The following is an 18,429-nucleotide window of genomic DNA, read 5'->3' on the forward strand; positions in this document are numbered from 1 at the left end:
GTGACCTGGACAGTCTGTAATTTCCCTCCACCACAAAACAGAGTCATCCCCATGATGGACAGAATGCTGAAGGCTGCTTCCCATCAACATAGCCTCCATTTATAGACCAGTCTGGCTAGAGTCTGCCTCCAGTCCTTTAGGCTTAGGGGATATGAGAATTGGGGCTTGAATTGATGAGTAGGAGTTTACCAGATCTGGGCAGAGGGGTCACCCACTCCACTGGGGAACACTAATGGCCCAAGAGGCAGAGGCCTCAAATGGCACTGCCAGCACCGAAGAATGTCCACCGTGTTCACATGTTTGATGCCCACCAGGGTGAACACTAGAACATGAAGTGTCTGAAACACCCCCTACACCCCCTGAGCATTCCCTCAATGTGTCAGATCCTCCCTGGGATGAAATTCGACTAGAAAACCCAAATTGGGAGTAGTGAAGCCCAAGTTTGAATCTTTTTATTATTATTATTATTATTTTTACAGAGGCAGACAGAGAGTCAGAGAGAGGGATAGATAGGGACAGACAGGAACGGAGAGAGATGAGAAGCATCAATCATCAGTATTTCGTTGCGACTCCTTAGTTGTTCATTGATTGCTTTCTCATATGTGCCTTGACCACGGGCCTTCAGCAGACCGAGTAACCCCTTGCTCAATCCAGCGACCTTGGGTCCAAGCTGGTGAACTTTTTGCTCAAGCCAGATGAGCCCACGCTCAAGCTGGCGACCTCGGGGTCTCAAATCTGGGTCCTCTGCATCCCAGTTTGATGCTCTATCCACTGCGCCACTGCCTGGTCAGGCAAGTTTGAATCTTGACTTCACTGTTTGGCTCTGGGAAAATGGCTTCTCCACACTGTGCCTGAGTTTCCTTGTGTTTACAAAACTAATCCCAGTGACTTTATTACGTACTTACTATGTGCCAAGCTCCTTTACTTGGCTTCTCAGCCAGCCTTGAGAAGGCTGGAGCTGGTGTACAAATAACTGAGGCCTGATGAGGGGCAGAGACTTGTCCTACAATTGCATGCATGGTGAGAGACATGCAGCTAGGCCCTGCTGTGGGCCTTGTCAGCAGGGGAGCTTCAATGCAAAGTTCGATATGGGTACATTTGACTCCAGCCAGTGTGCCATGTGACCCACGGGCATCTCAGCCTGTTTCCCATTTGGAGGTGGCTGGCAAGATTGCTGTGCCCCACATGGTTTTGTGCACTTTCCATACTGCGACCTGCTCTGTGTTACCCCCATCCCTCCCCCAGCACTGCCTAGTGTTGGAGCTAGACCAGGGCTGTGCATGACTTGCTTGTTTCTTCCACCGTGGAGCTGACAGTGAATAAAACCCACACTGACAAAAAGGAGGTCTAATGTCTGGATTTGTGACCAAGGTGCCAAAAAGAGAAGAGTGGGGTGGGGACGGGGTGAAAACAGATCCTCGGTTTGAAATAATTTGAAGTGGGTTTTGAATGCTGCATAGGAATTCACTGAGATTCTCCCGGATGGCTTCTCTGGCCCTGGCCTCCTGATGCTCTGTTCTAAAGTTTCATTCAGCTCTGGTTGGATAGCTGGGTTGGTTAGAGCGTCATCTGGAAGCGCACAGGTTGCCGGGCGATCCCGGTCAGAGCGTACAGGAACAAATCAATGTTCCTGTCTGTCTCTCTCCACACCCTACTCTAAAATCAATTTTTTAAAAAAGTTTAGTTCAGACATTTGCGGCTCTGAGCACTGTTAATAAATCATTTTTGTGTCCTTTTTATACTTGTTTGGGCTGTGCCGTAAAATTACCCCGGTTTCCACCCGAACCCAGCCGTCTGCATTTGGTCCCCTGTTGGGGGTGTTTTCGCCCTGGCTGGGCTCGAGTTTGTTCAGCTGTTTCCGGACGCTCTGAGCTGCCATGGAAACGCCGTCAACCCCAGTTCCGGCTGGGTTCACAAATTTCTGTAATAGCCTCTTACCCACTCGGCCGCCTCCTCTTTTACTGAGCGCGGCGCCGCATCACCCGCCCTCTGGAGCAGTCCATTCTTCAGCAATTTCTCGAAGCTGGTGGTCTGTCTCTGGGTCTGAACTACGGCCTCATTTGGGAACTTCTGGACGCTCTGATTCTTTCCAGAAGTTCCGCAGTCTCGGGGCTTAGCCTCTGTTCGCTAGAGCACGCTCGGCCATTTCCGGAATTGCTCGGGCATCTCTAAATTCGGCCGAGCCCAGTTGAGCCCAGCCGATCCCAGCTTTCGGATCACTCGTGTGACCGATTATGCTCGGCCATTTCCGGGATCACTCGAGTGTTTCTAAATTCGGGCAGCCCAGCTGAGCCCAGTCTCGGGAATCACTCGTCTGATCTGATTGCGTTCGGCTATTTCCAGAATCGCTCTGGCGTCTCTAAGGCCAGCCGAGTCCAACCGAAGCTAAACTCGGAATTCACTGACCCGATTGCGCTCGGCTGTTTCCGGAAATGAATGGCTATCTCAGGGCCACTCGCTACTCTCCAATCCCTTGGGAATATGTTCGGCCCTTTCCGGAAGCACTCGGAAGTACCCAAGCTCCGCCTTAGACTCTCGTCTCCCGTCCCACCCGAATATGCTCGGCCATTTCCGGCGAAGGTTTGCTTGGCGGTTCGGAACCTCGGCGGAGGCGGAGGCGGAGGCGGAGGCGGGGATCCCGGGGTGTGCGGACCGCGGCGGCGGTGGTGGAGCCTCGGGGTCTGGTTTGGCTCTACGTTGCGGCCGCCAGGCGTTGGCGTTAGCGTTGGCGGCTACGACCAGTAAGTTTGGGCCGGCTAGTGTGGCAGGCGGGGCTGGGGTTGCGTGTAAATGCGGGGGTACACCTAGGCAGAGTGTGTGTGGGCCCGTGGGACCTCGGGAACCACAGAAAACAGGAGGCCTCGGGCTCGACCTGGCAGCCATGCAGTCACCCCACACGATGGGGCGGGACGGGGGCCTCCAGACTAAGATCAGGCGCTGGAGTCGCGGCCTGGAATGAAGAGAAGCCCTTGGGGCGTCGAGGAGCAACGAGGGGCTCTAGGCATCGTGTGGGCATAGTTGGGTACAAAGGTCGGGGTCGGCTCCACTTCCGGTCTCTGGAGTGGGCTGCGGAGTTCACGCAGGCCTGAGTGTGCGTCTGAACTCTCGTGAACGCGTAGGCTCAGCGTTGAGCCGCGGAGCCCCCGCCAGGCCTGGCTCTGCTACCTCGCCTCTTGGATTCTAGAAGTGCTGTGTCCCCGTCCGTACACCTGGCGTGTGCAAACGAGTGCAGTTAAGTGGATCCAGGAGGTTTCCTAGACATTACCTTTCTGGACCTCAGTTTCCCCACTGTAGATTGAGGGCACGGGGGCCAGGGAGCAAGTAACTCGGGGCACCTTGGAATGTGGAGCTCCCTGCTCAGACAGCTCCTGGGGCTCCATGGCCGTGGCAGTGGTGGTGGGGTAAAGCTCCAACTCTGCCTGGCAGAGGCCCTGCATGGTAGTTGGCTTTCTTAGAGCTGCCCTGAATTCTTGGCAATTAACTTCCTGCTTTCAAGCCTTTGCATATGACCAGTGCCCCCTCCTGTCTTTAGTGAGGACCTCCCACCCGCGCCTCTAGAAAGCACCCCTCCAATTCAACCTCTCAAGAGGATAGAACCTGCAGAACCAAGACTGGGAATGTGTGTGTGCTGAGCTGTCTCCCTGAAACTGGCAGCTACAGTGCTCTCCTGCCATCCACCCATCACTCTGGGGCTAAGGTCCCCTCAGCCTCCTACCAGCCCCTCATGTCCTGCTCTGTCAGCCAGGACTCCTGCTTTTGCAGGGATCAGAGATTTCTTTGCCTGTGTGTGTGGAGGAGGTACTCTGCTGGTGCCTCCTTTCCTACCCGTTTGTGCGCCTCCTGTCTCCTGGGCTCAGCAGCTCCGACCCTTCAGAGCTCTCACCACACCCTGAGCATTCCCTGTTGCCTTAGGCGCTCTGAGTCTTAACTATCTGGCCATGTGGCTGCTACCTCCTTTCATCTATTCTGGGCCTTGAATTTAGGCAAATCTGGGGTTTTGAATGGTAGCTTTCTGGCCAAAGACCTCCCAGCCCTGAGCCTCAATTTCCCCATCTCTAACAGAGATTGTTTACCCAGCATGCAGTATGCCTGGGGCAGGTATTCCAAGGAAGGGCACTTTACAGCTGGAGAAACGGAGATGCAGAGAGAGACAGGAAATAGCCCAACGTGACCCAGTGAGTCAGGGGATTCCAACCCAGGATTTGGGCCTGTCTCTGAGTTGGGGGTGGAAGGAATCAGGCCTGGCTTACACTGCCTTGCTCTTGCCTTGCCCATCTTCCCCTAGGTCAGCGTCCCTCGAGCATGGTGACAACCTATGCACTTAGCCCCCTTGTCTGGCGCAGCCGGAAGAGCTGCCAGCGTTGGGCACCAATGGCTCTCTACGTGAAGGAGTGAGTGGCCTAGCCTGGCCAGCCCTTTGGATTGAGGGGGCTCACAGTAACTGAGAGACCAGAGATGATGTTGCCGACCGCCTCCCACCACCTGACAAATGATGGACCGAGCAACAAGTGACCCTTGTAAGGGTTGTGGAACAATGACAGGAAGCAAGGCGTGAGCATCCCCTAATAGTCACCTGTAACTTTTTGGTGGAATTAGAGGTCTGAGCACCTTAAGCTGACCCAGTGGACCCTCCTGGTCCCCATCCCAGCTGATGGGGCCACTGGGGCTCTGAGCAGCCACTTGACCATACAGAGCCCCCCCTACCTACCATGGCTGGTGCTGAGGGCTTCCAGTACCGTGCCCTGTACCCATTCCGCCGGGAGCGGCCAGAGGACTTGGAGCTGTTGCCAGGCGATGTGCTGGTGGTGAGCCGGGCAGCCCTGCAGGTGCTGGGTGTAGCCGAGGGCAGTGAGCGCTGCCCGCAGAACTTAGGCTGGATGCCTGGTCTCAATGAACGCACTCGGCAGCGTGGTGACTTCCCCGGTACCTACGTCGAGTTCCTGGGGCCTGTGGCCCTGGCCCGGCCTGGCCCTCGCCCCCATGGCCCCCGCCCACTGCCTGCCAGGCCCCAAGAAGGGCCCCCTGAGCCAGGTGAGCTGCAGGTAGGGGCCCTATAAGGGGTGGGGGGTCCCCTTCTTAGATCCTCAGTTTCTTCATCTTTTCAGTGAAGCAGTGGTGCCTCTTCCAGGGGAGGAGGAATAAGGACATTTCGTCAGTTAACAAGTGTTGACCACGCTGATGTCAAGGGCTGGGTGCAGTTCACAGTGTTGGGAACACAGGGGTGGACATAGGCCTGGCCCGGCCTCATGGGCCTGGTTTAGGAAGTGACAAGAATGTGATTAGCTGATGACAAAGGCTGTGAGGAGGGAGCTGGGAATAAAGGGTTCCAGTCAGTGGGCCTAGCAGGGCAGATGCCATAAGGTGGGAATGGGATGGGTTCAGGGAACAGACAAGCATGGCAAGGTGGAATGAGGAAAGGAAGGCTAATAGGGGCCGTCCTTCAAGGACATCATGGGATTAATTTTGAAGAAAGTGGGGGACTTTTAGTAGAATTCAGAGGCTCAATTTAGCTTCATTTATGTGGTTTGCAGCCTGGATCCCTTGAGGTACTCTCTTTGTTACCCTGGTTTTACCTGGTTTTCAAAATGAAGGGAGCCATGAAGCACAAAAAAGGTGTGATGCTCAATAAAGGCCATGCAGTGCCTGGCCAGGCGGTGGCACAGTGGATAGAGCATCAGACTGGGATGCAGAGGACCCAGGTTCGAAACCCCGAGGTCTCCAGCTTGAGCGTGGGCTCACCTGGTTTGAGCAGGGCTCACCAGCTTGAGCCCAAGGTCGCTGGCTCGAGCAAGGGGTCACTCGATCTGCTGTAGCCCCCCGGTCAAGGCACATATGAGAAAGCAATCAATGAACAACTAAGGCACCACAACAAAGAACTGATGCTTCTCATATCTTTCCCTTCCTGTCTGTCCCTATCTATCCCTCTCTCTGACTCTGTCTCTGTCACAAAAAAAATAAAGGCCATGCAGTATGGTGCGGTATAAGGACCCCATAACGTCCCCAAAGATCCTTGGACATCCCCCCTTTCAAGGGGTGTGCTGGGAGTAGAAACTCAAGGACACTAAGCATACATTGAAATTTCTGTATATTGGGCAGGGGGTGGGTTCTAGCCTGGGAAATCAAGGCTCAGATTGTGGGGAAGAGATTGTGACTACTGAGTGCCCAGTGTGATCTGCTCTGACCTCATGGCAGCCCAATGAGGCCCATGTACAGATGGGGAGACTAAAGTGTAAGGGGGTCAGACCACTTTCAGGACCACCCAGTAAAGGCAAAGGTCTTAGAAGGTACCATGTCCCTGACTAATGACCTGTCTGGTTTTCTGCCAGAGGGACACTGATGCCCACAGAGCCCCATGCCATGGCGTGGAATGGGGGAGCCAAGGCTGTGTGGTGTTATCTTGGGATTTGTAGCATCTGGCGTCTCCAAGCCCAGGCCTGTGTCCTGCCTGGGCCTGGAGGAGCAGGAGGCAGCCACATCCGGGCTCCCAGCCAGAATCTCCCTCTCCCCCGGTAACAGCTGCCTCCCTTCTCTGCCTGGCCCAGGTCCAGCTTCCACCCACTCAGGGTGGCAGCCCCGCCTTCTAAATCTTCCAGGGCTGAGTGACATGGTGGGGAAGGGCCTCTCCAGGCCTCAGTTTCCTTATCTGGAAATGGGGAGGATTGGTCTCTGTACCTTCAGGCCCTGCCCCTCCAAGACCCTGGGACCGCTGGAGAGCATGCTGCAGTTGCCTGTGTTTCCTCATTTCCACCCCAGGCAGAGTGCTGAGTGCAGCGCCCCAGTGTCACCTGGGCTCTGCACCCACAGTGAGGTTACTCCCACTCTGAGCCTCAGGTCCTCATCCATAGAATGAGGTTACTCCTGTTGTGATGGAACCTTCCCATTTCACAAACTGGTCACCAACAGGTTTCAGAGTCAAACTGCAGAACTGGCTGCCCCACTAGCTGGATCTTTACCTGCCTCCTCTTCCATTGTTCTTTCACTGTTTGTTTGTTTGTTTTTTGCCTTTTCATAGCTAGGTCTTTACAGCTTGAGGCACCACCTGGCCTATCACTCAGGGAGGCCCCACAGGCCCTGGCTTGCCCCTGTTGTGTACCAGGGTGTCCCTCTGCATCAAATGTTGTCCATGCAGGCAGAGTTCCTGAATGCAAAGGGCCCCCTCGGAAACTCACAGCCTGAAGGGGCTGGTCCAGGGAAGCCCCTGGAACTCTCTGGGAGTGATTTCAGCATTTTATTTATTAATTTTATTTTATTTTTAGATTTTGTTTTTATTCATTTTAGAGAGGGGAGAGGGAGAAAGGAGGAGGAGCAGGAAGCATCAACTCCCATATGTGCCTTGACCAGGCAAGCCTGGGGTTTCAAACAGGCAACCTCAGCATTCTAGGTCAACACTTTATTCACTGCACCACCACAGTCAGGCCTATTTTATTTTATTTTTAATTTATTGATTTTATTTATTTATTTATTTTTTTACAGAGACAGCGAGAGTCAGAAAGAAGGATAGATAGGGACAGACAGGCAGGAATACAGAGAGATGAGAAGAATCAATCATCAGTTTTTCGTTGTGGCACTTTAGTTGTTCATTGATTGCTTTTTCATATGTGCCTTGACCCTGGGGCTACAGCAGACCTTGGCTCCAAGCTGGTGAGCTTTGCTCAAACCAGATGAGCCCGCGTTCAGGCTGGCGACCTCCGGGTCTCGAACCTGGGTCCTCTGCATCCCAGTCTGACGCTCTATCCACTGCGCCACCGCATGGTCAGGCTTTAATTTATTGATTTTAGAGAGAGAGGAAGGGAGAAAGAGATAAACAGCTGTTGCTCCACCTAGCCGTGCATTCATTGGTTGCTTCCCATATATGTCCCAGCCAAGGATCAAACCCACAATCTTGGCGCATCAGGACGATGCTCCAACCAACTGAGCTACCTGGCCAGGATGGTTTAAGCATTTTAAAAAGTGGGGAGATACCTTTTTCAAGGCAAAATGACTTAGAAAATAAGGAAATGTCTTCAGAGTGAGGTATTCTGACCTAGACAGGGATGTTTTCTTTTTATTCTTTCTCAACCACTTTGTTGTTCCCACTGAGAAGGAAGAGATGTTGCCAGTTTCTCAGTTGAGGAAACTGAGACACAGAAACAGTGGGACCTGTGCCTGAGGTGGCACAAAGAACAGTAGCAGGGGCTGAAAACTGCTGTATGAGTTTCCTGGGCCCACTGGCACAATCTCCCATAAACCAAGTGGCTTTAAACCACAGGAATGTATTTTCTCACGGTTCTGGAGGCCAGAAGTCCAAGATCAAGTGTCAGCGGGCCACACTCACTCCAGAGCGTCTAAAGGAGGATTCTTTCTGTCTCTTTCAGCTTTTTTTTTTTTTAGGAAGCATTTTTTATTTATTTATTTATTTTAATTTTTTTACAGAGACAGAGAGAGGGATAGATAGGAACAGACAGACAGGAATGGAGAGAGATGAGAAGCATCAATCATCAGTTTTTCGTTGTGACATCTTAGTTGTTCATTGATTGCTTTCTCATATGTGACTTGACCGTGGGCCTTCAGTAGACCGAGTAACCCCTTGCTCGAGCCAGAGACCTTGGGTCCAAGGTGGTGAGCTTTGCTCAAACCAGATGAGCCCATTCTCAAGCTGGTGACCTTGGGGTCTCGAACCTGGGTCCTCCGCATCCCATCCCAGTCTGATGCTCTATCCACTGCGCCACCGCCTGGTCAGGCTCTTTCAGCTTTTGGTGGGTCCAAGTATCCTTTGCTTAAGGCTGTATCACCCTAGTCTCTGCCTCTGTCATCACATGGCTTCTCGTATAGACACCAGTTATTGCATTTAGGGCCTTAAACCCAAGATGATCTCATCTCAAAGTCTTTCCCTTAATTATATTTGCAGAAACCCTATTTCCAATTAAGACCACAGTCACAGATACCAGGGATTAGGATGTGGACATCATTTTTTGGGGACACTAATCAAACTACTACACCTGATCTCTGAAGTTGTATGACTGATATTTTGATATAGAAGATTGTTTCCCACTAATGTAGGCCTCCTAGCCTGAGCCACAGGGCCTCTGGCTTCCTCAGGGTGGTGGTCCCCAGATGCCAGGCTCTTGCCTGAACTGGACCCTGCCTGGAGTTGCCCCAGCTGATGTGGAACAGGCCAAGAAAAGGGCTAGGGTCCTTCTAGGGACCCCATCAACATGCTGTCCCCTCTTGCCAGGCCTCACACTCCCTGACCTGCCCGAGCAGTTCTCCCCGCCTGATGTGGCTCCCCCAATCCTGATGAAGCTTATGGAAGCCATTGAGCGGACAGGTAAGCCTCAGCCTGGCTGCAGTCCCTGGACTCCGCTTGCTTATCCGTGGTGATGGGCAACTGATCCCTTAACACTGCTGTTGGGCTGTCTCTGCATAAGAGTAGGCTATGCCCAGAATATCTGGGCCTACATGTTGAGCTGAGGAGGGACTGACTCCCAGGGGAAGATGGGACTGTAGACACCAGACCTGTCATTGCATGGTCTACATCCTGTACTGACAGCTCTCCCTTTTATCTCTGGGAGGATTAATAGCCACCCCAGTCCCCGTATGGGGTCAGGGAAGCATTTGACAGCTCTCCCGCTCCTCCCCCTTCAGGGCTAGACTGCGAATTCCTCTACAGGCCTGAACTGCCAGCCCCCTGCACAGGTGAGGAGAAGCTTCAGTGGATGGGGGAGGGAGGTGACCCCAACAGCCCCACCTACTTGACCCCCTGTATCCACAGACTGGTCCCTGAGCGACATAGAGCAATGGGACTCGGCAGCCCTAGCAGATGGTATTAAGGGCTTCCTGCTGGCGCTGCCTGCGCCCCTCGTGACACTGGAGGCCGCTACCGAGGCTTGCCGTGTCCTGCGGGGTGAGCCTAGTGGGGATCCCTGGGCAGGGAGGGGCCGGGGCTGAATAGCCCGGCTCACTCTGGCGATCTGTCTGCAGAGGCCGCAGGGCCGGTGGGGCCGGCGCTGGAGCCCCCGACACTACCACTGCACCGTGCGCTTACACTGCGCTACCTGCTCCAGCACCTGGGCGGGGTGGCCCGGCGCTCCCCCGCCCCAGGTTCCGCTATGCGAGCCCTTGGCATTGCCTTCGGGCCGCTGCTGCTGCGTGCACCGCCAGGGGTCGCACCTGTCGGGTGAGCAGCCGGTGCCTAAGGGGGCGGGGCCTGGGAAGTGACTCAGGTTTAGGTGGAGGAGGAAGGGCCCCCAGGCAGGCGTCCCCAAACTACACCGGCGGGCCGCATGCGGCCCCCTGAGGCTATTTATCCAGCCCCCCACCGCACTTCCGGAAGGGGCACCTCTTTCATTGGTGGTCAGTGAGAGAAGCACTGTATGTGGCGGCCCTCCAACGGTCTGAGGGACAGTGAACTGGCCCCTTGTGTAAAAAGTTTGGGGACCCCTGGAAGGCTCTGTTGGGGGTGGGTAACAGGCCACAGCTGCTATAATGGGGGCAGTAGGAAGGAAAGTAACAAGGGAGTGAACTTGGGCTTCAGGAAGACCCAGTCCCAAAGGGCTTGGGACCTAGACCAGAGGAGAGGCACTGTGTGTAGTGCCTGTACCTTTGCTTCTACTTCTCCCACCCTAGGTGCTGGACTCATTTAGGCCTTGTGTGAGCATTTATTGAGCGCTTACTGCACATACATAAGCAGCAGTTGGCTTCCCATGCCTGCCTGCATCATCTGCCCTGCTGCCCAGGTTTCATGTGTACCCACCCCCCAGGTGTGCAAGCACATTCAGGACCATGTGCACACCTGTGTGCAGATACCCCTACCCAGCATTCACTGCACTCCCTTCCCCCAGGACCGAGTCCAAGCCGGACTTCCCAGCTCTGCTGGTGGAGAAATTGCTTCAAGAATACCTGGAGGAGCAGGAGATCACACCCCCAGGTGACTCTCCCCTTTGTATCATTTCCCTCTCATTGTTGGAGGGCCATGAGTGCTGACTCGAGGCCCCACCAGCATCAGCAGGCTTGGTTGCGCTGGGGGCTGACCCCAGTATAGAGATGGTGCTCATTGTATGTTTTCTTGTCCTCCAGCTCTGCCGCCTAAACCACCCAAGGTAAAGCCAGCCCCCACAGGGCTGGCCAATGGGGGGAACCCACCTTCCCTGCAGGACGCTGAGTGGTACTGGGGTGACATCTCCAGGTAGGGTTGTGAGGTAGGGCCATGTGATGGGCAGGGCCTGAAGGACAGGGTCTCTTGTGGGTGGCCCCGATCTTGGGTGTTCCTACAGGGAGGAGGTGAATGACAAACTCCGGGACACACCTGACGGCACCTTCCTGGTCCGAGATGCCTCCAGCAAGATTCAGGGGGAGTATACACTGACGCTCAGGTATACTCACTGTCCCTTTTGGGATGATTGGGGTAAGAGATGGAATGGAGATGTGTGTGATATCAGGTCTGGGAAACCTGGGAGTCAGGCTGGGGGTCCCACTGGGTGCTGACATCTCCTCTTATCTACCCCTAGGAAAGGCGGGAACAACAAGCTAATTAAAGTCTTCCACCATGATGGGCATTATGGATTCTCAGAGCCTCTCACCTTCTGCTCCGTCGTAGACCTCATCACCCACTACCGCCACGAGTCACTGGCTCAGTACAATGCCAAACTAGACACACGCCTCCTATACCCTGTGTCCAAGTACCAGCAGGTCTGGGGCCTGAGTGGGAGACAGCAAGGGTGGTTCTGGGCCTCAGTTTCCCAGGTGGCTTCATTGATCACACTGGATGTCCTCAGGACCAGATTGTCAAAGAAGATAGTGTGGAGGCAGTAGGTGCCCAACTCAAAGTCTACCACCAGCAGTACCAGGACAAGAGCCGGGAGTACGACCAGCTCTACGAGGAGTACACACGCACCTCCCAGGTACCTTGGGCCAGCACACATGGGGAGACTGAGGCACGGAGGCCAGTGGTGAGGCCATGGGGACAGATGACTACTTCCAGGTCACATAACGGTCACTTAACACTGGGGACTTCCCTAAAAACATAGAAGTAAATGTACATGATTATAAAATAAAAAAAAAAGAACAAATGGGCCTCTCAAGAACAGCTGGCTAGGACCTAGGATGTGTGTCAGTTGAGCCTGTGCCTCTCTCAGGACCTCAGTTTCCCTGTCTGTAAACTGTAACTGTGGGTCTTTTTTTTTTTAATTTTAGAGAAAGAGGAAGGGGGTGAGGAAGAGAAACATAAATTTATTATTCCATTTATTTATGCATTCATTCATTGATTTTTATATGTGTGTGCAGGGATCGAACCTGCAACCTTAATGGTTCAGGACAATGCTCTGAGTTACTCGACCAGGGCCAGAACTGTGGATGTTAATGCCTTCTCTGTCCCCTTAAACCTAGAAGTTATTCATAGTAATGACAATAATCTAATGTGGAGTGAGGCAGACAGTCAGGAGGTCGCGTTAAAGAACAGCATCTTCTAAAACAGGGAAGGTGAGGTTTTCTCACTCTGGGACTGTGATGATAAACTCCTTTGAAAAATTGAGGTGCAACTTACTTAAGGCAAATATCCGTCAGTCTGGGAATGGCTTAGTCTCTCCTGGGGCTCCTGAGGGATTTCTTGTCCCCTTTTTACTAATGGGTCAGTCAGCTGAGGCTCTGAGCAGACAAGATGCCTGTCTGGCATCTGCTAGGAACATCATGACCCTGGACATGACTTAGGCCCTCTGAGCCTTAGTTTCTCCATTACTAGTTCTGACTTTACCTGGCCTGGTAGCTCAGTTAGGTAGAGCATCGTCCCAATATGCCAAGGTTGCAGATTCAATCCCCAGTCAAGGCACATACAAATATTAACCAATAAGCGCATAAATAAGTGGAACAATAAGTCAATGTTTCTCTCTCTCTTTCTTTTTCTTTTAAAAAATTTTTTTAAATCACTAAGTTTTTTAAGAAATAAAAAAGATAGGCCTGACCTGTGGTGGCGCAGCGGATAAAGCGTCGACCTGGAATGCTGAGGTCGCCGGTTCGAAACCCTGGGCTTGCCCAGTCAAGGCACATATGGAAGTTGATGCTTCCTGCTCCTCCCCTCCCTCTCTCCCCCCTTCTCTAAAATAAATAAATAAAATCTTAAAAAAAAAAATTAAAAAAGATAGTGTGGCTTTATAGGAAGCTGTTGGCAGGTTCTGTGAGATGGTGCACAGGAAGTGGTTGGTACAGCATCTACTCCAAAGGAGAGCCCAATGAACTGTAGCAACTAGATTTATCATTAATTCTCAGCAGGACTAACAAGTTCAGGAGTTTTTAAGTTGCCAAAAGGAGGTCATAAAGGAGGAGTGGGTTTGGGGAGTGGGGAGTTGAAGGTTGAGTAGGTATTTGGTGCAATAGGAGCTAGAGGAATGACATGCCCAGTGGATGGAACAGCTTGAACAAAGTCTCAGTATTGGAGTTGGGATCTTCCATCACCCTCTTGACTTGAGAAGAGTCCCAGAAGATACTAACATTCACTCCCTCCTTCAGGAACTTCAGATGAAGCGCACTGCAATTGAGGCCTTCAATGAAACCATCAAGATCTTTGAAGAGCAGGGCCAGACTCAAGAGAAGTGCAGCAAAGAATATCTGGAGCGCTTCAGGCGTGAGGGCAATGAGAAAGAGATGCAGAGGTGAGTCTGGCTCCTCTGCCCTGCCCTACTCCACCCTATCTAGTACAGTGTAAGTTGGGTAAGAAAGGAAGTAGAGGGGACAGCTGGGGTTCCAGGAGGAGGAAGGGTCAGTTGAAATGGGCTTTGAAGGTGAATAGGAGTTCGCCAGAGGCAATATCAGGAAGCCACCTAATGTCTCTGAGCCCCTCCTCTTCCAGGATCCTGCTGAACTCGGAGAGGCTGAAGTCTCGCATTGCCGAGATCCACGAGAGCCGCACAAAGCTGGAACAGGAGCTGCGGACACAGGCCTTGGACAATCGGGAGATTGATAAGCGCATGAACAGCCTGAAGCCAGACCTCATGCAGCTGCGTAAGATCCGAGACCAGTACCTGGTGTGAGTGCCCTGCATTTGCCCATGGCCTCGTTGAGAGGACATTGGCAAGGGTTCTTTTCCCACTTGGGCCTTAGATTCTTCTGTGCACCTGCTGTATGCTGAGCACTGTGTGGAGCAACCATGCATATATTTTTGTCCTCTCCAAGTCCTTTGTAAAGTTTCCCCTTTCTAGCTAGGGAAGCTGAGGCGCAGAACAGGTAAGTTCAATACGGAGGCTAACAGCACTGTGTGCAGCCCCTAAGACTGAGCCTCTGGTAGTGACAAGACCCCGCTGGGTGGTGAGTTCTGGAAGCTCCATAAATGTTAACAGAAACAATAAATAGGATGTTTCCTGGCAGAGCCACCCAGGATCTGCCACCTTCAAGTTGCCCTTGGATAAGCCAAGGCTGGCCCCTTGTGTCAGCTGGCAGTATTGCACCTAAACCTCTGGTCAGCCCTTGCCTCCAGCCAAGCTGGACTGGATCCCTATGGGCTGGCCCTGCCTCTGCTGCCCAATCCACTTTTCCTCTTCTTCCCAGGTGGCTCACCCAGAAAGGCACCCGGCAGAAGAAAATCAATGAGTGGTTGGGAATCAGAAATGAGACTGAGGAGTAAGTGGCTACATGAAATGGGGTAGGGAGGGCTTCCCAGAAGATGGGCCATTTTTGGTGGGTTTTGCAAATGAGTAGGAGTTTACCATGAAGGGAACATTGCACAGGATATGGGGAGCCTCAAGAGGCACACGAGTAAGTGACCAGGCCCCTCCCTACCTCCCCCACAGCCAGTATGCACTGATGGAGGATGAGGATGACCTCCCCCACCACGAGGAACGCACCTGGTACGTGGGCAAGATCAACCGCACGCAGGCTGAGGAAATGCTGAGCGGCAAGCGGGATGGCACCTTCCTCATTCGTGAGAGCAGCCAGCGCGGCTGTTACGCCTGCTCTGTAGTGTAAGTGCCTGTGGGGGTAGAGGATCCACAATGTTCCTTCCAAGAATTCTTATTGAGCACCTACTGTGTGCTGGGCCTTGGGAAGAAGACCCCCAAGACTGGGAAGAAGGGATTATTGGGCATAGGGGAGGAAGTGGGGACAGTATCCAGGGCCAGAGATGACAGGGTGTAGAACAGGTTAGGTCCAGGAATTGTGGAAGCTGCTGGGTGAGCCCGAGTGGTGCCCACCTGACCCCATTTGTCCACACCACAGGGTAGACGGCGATACCAAGCACTGTGTCATCTACCGCACAGCCACTGGCTTGGGCTTCGCAGAGCCCTACAACCTGTATGGATCTCTGAAGGAGCTGGTGCTGCATTACCAGCACACGTCCCTAGTACAGCACAACGATGCGCTCACTGTCACCCTGGCTCACCCCGTGCGAGCCCCGGGCACTGGGCCCCCACCAACAGCCCGCTGACCCCAACAGCACAAAGCTGCCTGGGCCCAGGCAGCTGCAGCCCACGGCTCCATCTTTCTGTCTCTATGTTTCTTTCAGGTTCTGTCTGTCTCTCTTCTTTGTGAATCTTTCCCTGTGTCCATCTTTTTTACTCCATGTCTTTACAACCTGTCTTCATCATCTCTCTTCTCTGTTTGCTTGTCTCTCTCTTGCTTTCTGTGAGTCTCTGTCACTCTGTCTTTTTATTCCCATCTGTTGTTCTCTTTGTCTTAGTCTCTGTACCTCTGAGTCTGTGTTAGGGGAGCACACCTCCTCTACCCCATGTTCTCTTTCCCCATGGGTACTGTCCTCCCCATGGCTCTGGCTACCCTTGCAAATCCCTGGGGTCCCCTAAGCCCCACCTACCTATACCTGCCGTGTTTACAAAGGCCCCTGGGGTGCTCAGCCCCAACCTGGGTGCCCCAATTTTTAAGCCATAGACCTGGAGTCAGGGCAGGGAGGAACTTTGCTGGGCTGTTTCCAAGAACCTCAGCTGTGACATTTGGGGCCGGGCGGGTCCCGCCCCACAGACCCAACTTCCCCCCACAGACCCAACTTCCCCTCCAAACCCTGAAGTGAAACCAGCGACTGGTTATCCCCACAATGGCGCTGCTGCCAAGAAGGCCCCCGCCCCAGGAAACAAAATTATTAAAAATAACCTTGTGAGCTGGCCCTACCCAGCCTGGGGCCTCCACGAATTGAGACTGCTATAGGTACTGCTGGGGCAGCTGAGATGTGCCACTGCCCACAGCACCTCCACTCAATACTCAGTTCAAGGCTTCTTGATTATGTTGGGTTCTGATTTTATGTTTCCTTGACTGTAAAGCCCATTTTCTCTCCTTTTTTGGGACGAGAGCCCTGGTTTTCTATGCTGCCGTGGACCTCCTCCTGCCTGCCCAGCTAGGCTGGCAGGCGGGTTTTGTATGGTACCTTGATACTGATGTGAATATAAAACATTGAACTCAGTGGATGGCTTCTGTTGTCAGTGGAACTTCTGTGTTTTGGGAGCCCTGACATTCAAAGAGTCACAGAGAAATGGGTTTGAGTTTAACTCAGGCTGCCAGTGAGGGCCACCAGCCCCTGTCCCCCAGTTCAGCTGCTTATGTCCAGAGAATTTGAGAGACCTGACCAAGGTCACACAGCAGACAGGTTCAAACCCTGAGCCCTGCCCCATACCCTGGCCTGCTCAGGGGAGCCCAGATCCCAGCCCAGCTCCTTACTGGGCCCCAGGCTGGCCCTAGGTTTGAGTCCCAGCACTCAGCCACCAGCTATGCCCCTGAAATGTAGCTCATTTCCAGTTGTAGTCAATAGTCACAACCCATGCTACCCAAAGGGTTCCTCCATGTTCTTGATGCCTTCAGGCCCAGTCTCTCCCTGCTGACTCCCCTTCATACCTGCCTCTGACACTGAAGCCCAGTGGACACTGAGCTGGGTGCTTAGTGTCTATGACCCAGACTCCTGTTTACCATCCCCAAGGTCCCTGTCCCTTGACCCTTCCTACGCCCAGGGCTGGGAGCCTTCTGCCCTTCCCTCCTTTCCCCATACAGCACCAATCAGGGCCCAACATGCCTGGGACACTGACCCAAGTCTGGTTCTCACTGGGCTCTCCAATGGACAGGAACTGCCTGACCTCAGCCCCCATGCCATCCAGGCATTGTTCCTATTCTGTGCCCAGTCAGGAGGCACCCCATGACTGCAGCCCAGGGCACTGTCTCCCCTGCGGTCCCCACCCATGCTCATAGGATAAAGGTCACCTTTTCAACCCCTCACCCCAGCCAGTTGAGTGAGCCTGTAGTGGGGGGGAAGGGACAGATAATAGACCCGGGAGTTCTCTAGCCAGTGTCTGCACTCCCCCACCAGCTAGGTTTCCGTGATAAAGTTGCCTTCCTTCTCTGATCCTTAGTCTCCTTTAACCAAGTGGAGTCTATAGTTGTTACCTGGGCCCCCAACAGAATATCTCTGAGGGTCACATAATCAGATGGGTGGGGTTATATGTATGAGTCCATCCAGAATTATAGCAATTATATTTATAATTTCTCCCATTCTGCCCTGCACAGAGCACCCAACTAGCTCCCAAAACTGTTTCATTTTGCAGAGGTTTCAGGAAGGAAATGGGTTTTGCTAAGAGTCCAAAGGGGATCATCCAGCCATGGGAAATTCTGGCTCCCAGCCTGCTGCTGTGAATATCTGTGCAGGCTGGCGCTTCCCTAGACGGGAGAGGAACACAGGCTGCGGCTCTGGGAACTTGGCTGTATTCCAGGCTAGGTGTGGGCATTTCCTCCTATGGAATCCCATCCTCTGTGACTGCATTTGAGGCCCTGCAAAGTGTGACTATTTCAATCATTCCCCAGGCTGTTCTGTCTGCCTGCACCGCTGTCCTGTTTCAACCCCTCCCAGGGTCACAGCCCAGCTGGCCCCGTCCCCACCCCCAGTCAAGGGCAACTCTTCCCTCTGCCTGAGCCCTCTATGGTGGCTTTATTTCCCAAACCTCCCTCTTTTCCCATTTTATAGAGCAGGAAACAGGCTCCATGACTTGAGGTGCCCAGCACAGTCCTGGGGCTAGCTGGGGTCTGGCTGAATCTGCTGGTTTGGCTTCCTACACGGCCACCCTCATGGACAGAGTACAGGCTTTCGGTAATTACCACTCGAACCCTTGTTTATATCTCCCAATGGGAGCTTGCTGAGGAACAGGATGCACCCCCGTCACCAGTCACTTCTCCCCCTTCCCCGCCTCAGGGGTGGGGAGGCCAAGAGAAATGAACACTCCTCTTGCTCTGGCTTCTGCTTTCTGGCCCAGCTGTGGGCCAAAGCTGAGTCAACGCCGCTGGACTTGTATCTGGGCTGTGGAGCGGGACAAGGGGCGGGGGCAAGGGACAGGGCCGGTGGGTTGGGAATGATGGGGGTCCGGGACTAGGCTAGGGAAAGGACCTCGGGCTGCGTAGCCAGTGCCTACTCCCAGGCAGGGGGTCGAGCCCCTACCCCTGGTCCTCCTTAGTGCTCGGGCTCCCGGGCTAGAGGCGGGG

General features: G+C 53.4%; 1 protein-coding gene across 5 annotated transcripts; it reads left to right on the forward strand.

Annotated features, from left to right (window-relative positions):
• The first annotated feature begins 2,464 nt into the window (after window positions 1-2,464).
• PIK3R2 (phosphoinositide-3-kinase regulatory subunit 2) lies at window positions 2,465-16,374 on the forward strand. Of its 5 annotated transcripts, none has more exons than XM_066349833.1 (17): window positions 2,606-2,741; window positions 4,063-4,175; window positions 4,286-5,031; window positions 9,215-9,307; window positions 9,625-9,675; window positions 9,752-9,883; window positions 9,961-10,156; window positions 10,821-10,906; window positions 11,056-11,164; window positions 11,253-11,351; window positions 11,487-11,667; window positions 11,754-11,879; window positions 13,480-13,622; window positions 13,820-13,996; window positions 14,515-14,586; window positions 14,757-14,927; window positions 15,181-16,374. In XM_066349833.1, exons 3-17 carry the CDS (start codon window positions 4,710-4,712, stop codon window positions 15,386-15,388), a joined length of 2,166 nt encoding a protein of 721 aa, XP_066205930.1. In that variant the 5' UTR covers window positions 2,606-2,741; window positions 4,063-4,175; window positions 4,286-4,709; the 3' UTR covers window positions 15,389-16,374. The 5 variants fall into 5 exon arrangements, with proteins under 5 accessions (XP_066205957.1, XP_066205930.1, XP_066205920.1 ...); XM_066349844.1 differs by having other exon boundaries at window positions 2,619-2,741; window positions 4,078-4,175; XM_066349823.1 differs by lacking the exon at window positions 4,063-4,175.
• Window positions 16,375-18,429: the final 2,055 nt, after the last annotated feature.

The sequence above is a fragment of the Saccopteryx leptura genome, chromosome 1 (assembly GCF_036850995.1).
Source record: "Saccopteryx leptura isolate mSacLep1 chromosome 1, mSacLep1_pri_phased_curated, whole genome shotgun sequence".
NCBI classification, from domain to species: domain Eukaryota; kingdom Metazoa; phylum Chordata; class Mammalia; order Chiroptera; family Emballonuridae; genus Saccopteryx; species Saccopteryx leptura.

Coding starts and splice junctions, on each gene's coding strand:
- PIK3R2 (XM_066349833.1), top strand. CDS start 4,710: ATGGCTGGTGCTGAGGGCTTCCAGTACCGTGCCCTGTACCCATTCCGC. Junction 9,308..9,624: donor GGAAGCCATTGAGCGGACAG/GTAAGCCTCAGC, acceptor CTCCCCCTTCAG/GGCTAGACTGCGAATTCCTC. Junction 14,928..15,180: donor TGTTACGCCTGCTCTGTAGT/GTAAGTGCCTGT, acceptor TCCACACCACAG/GGTAGACGGCGATACCAAGC.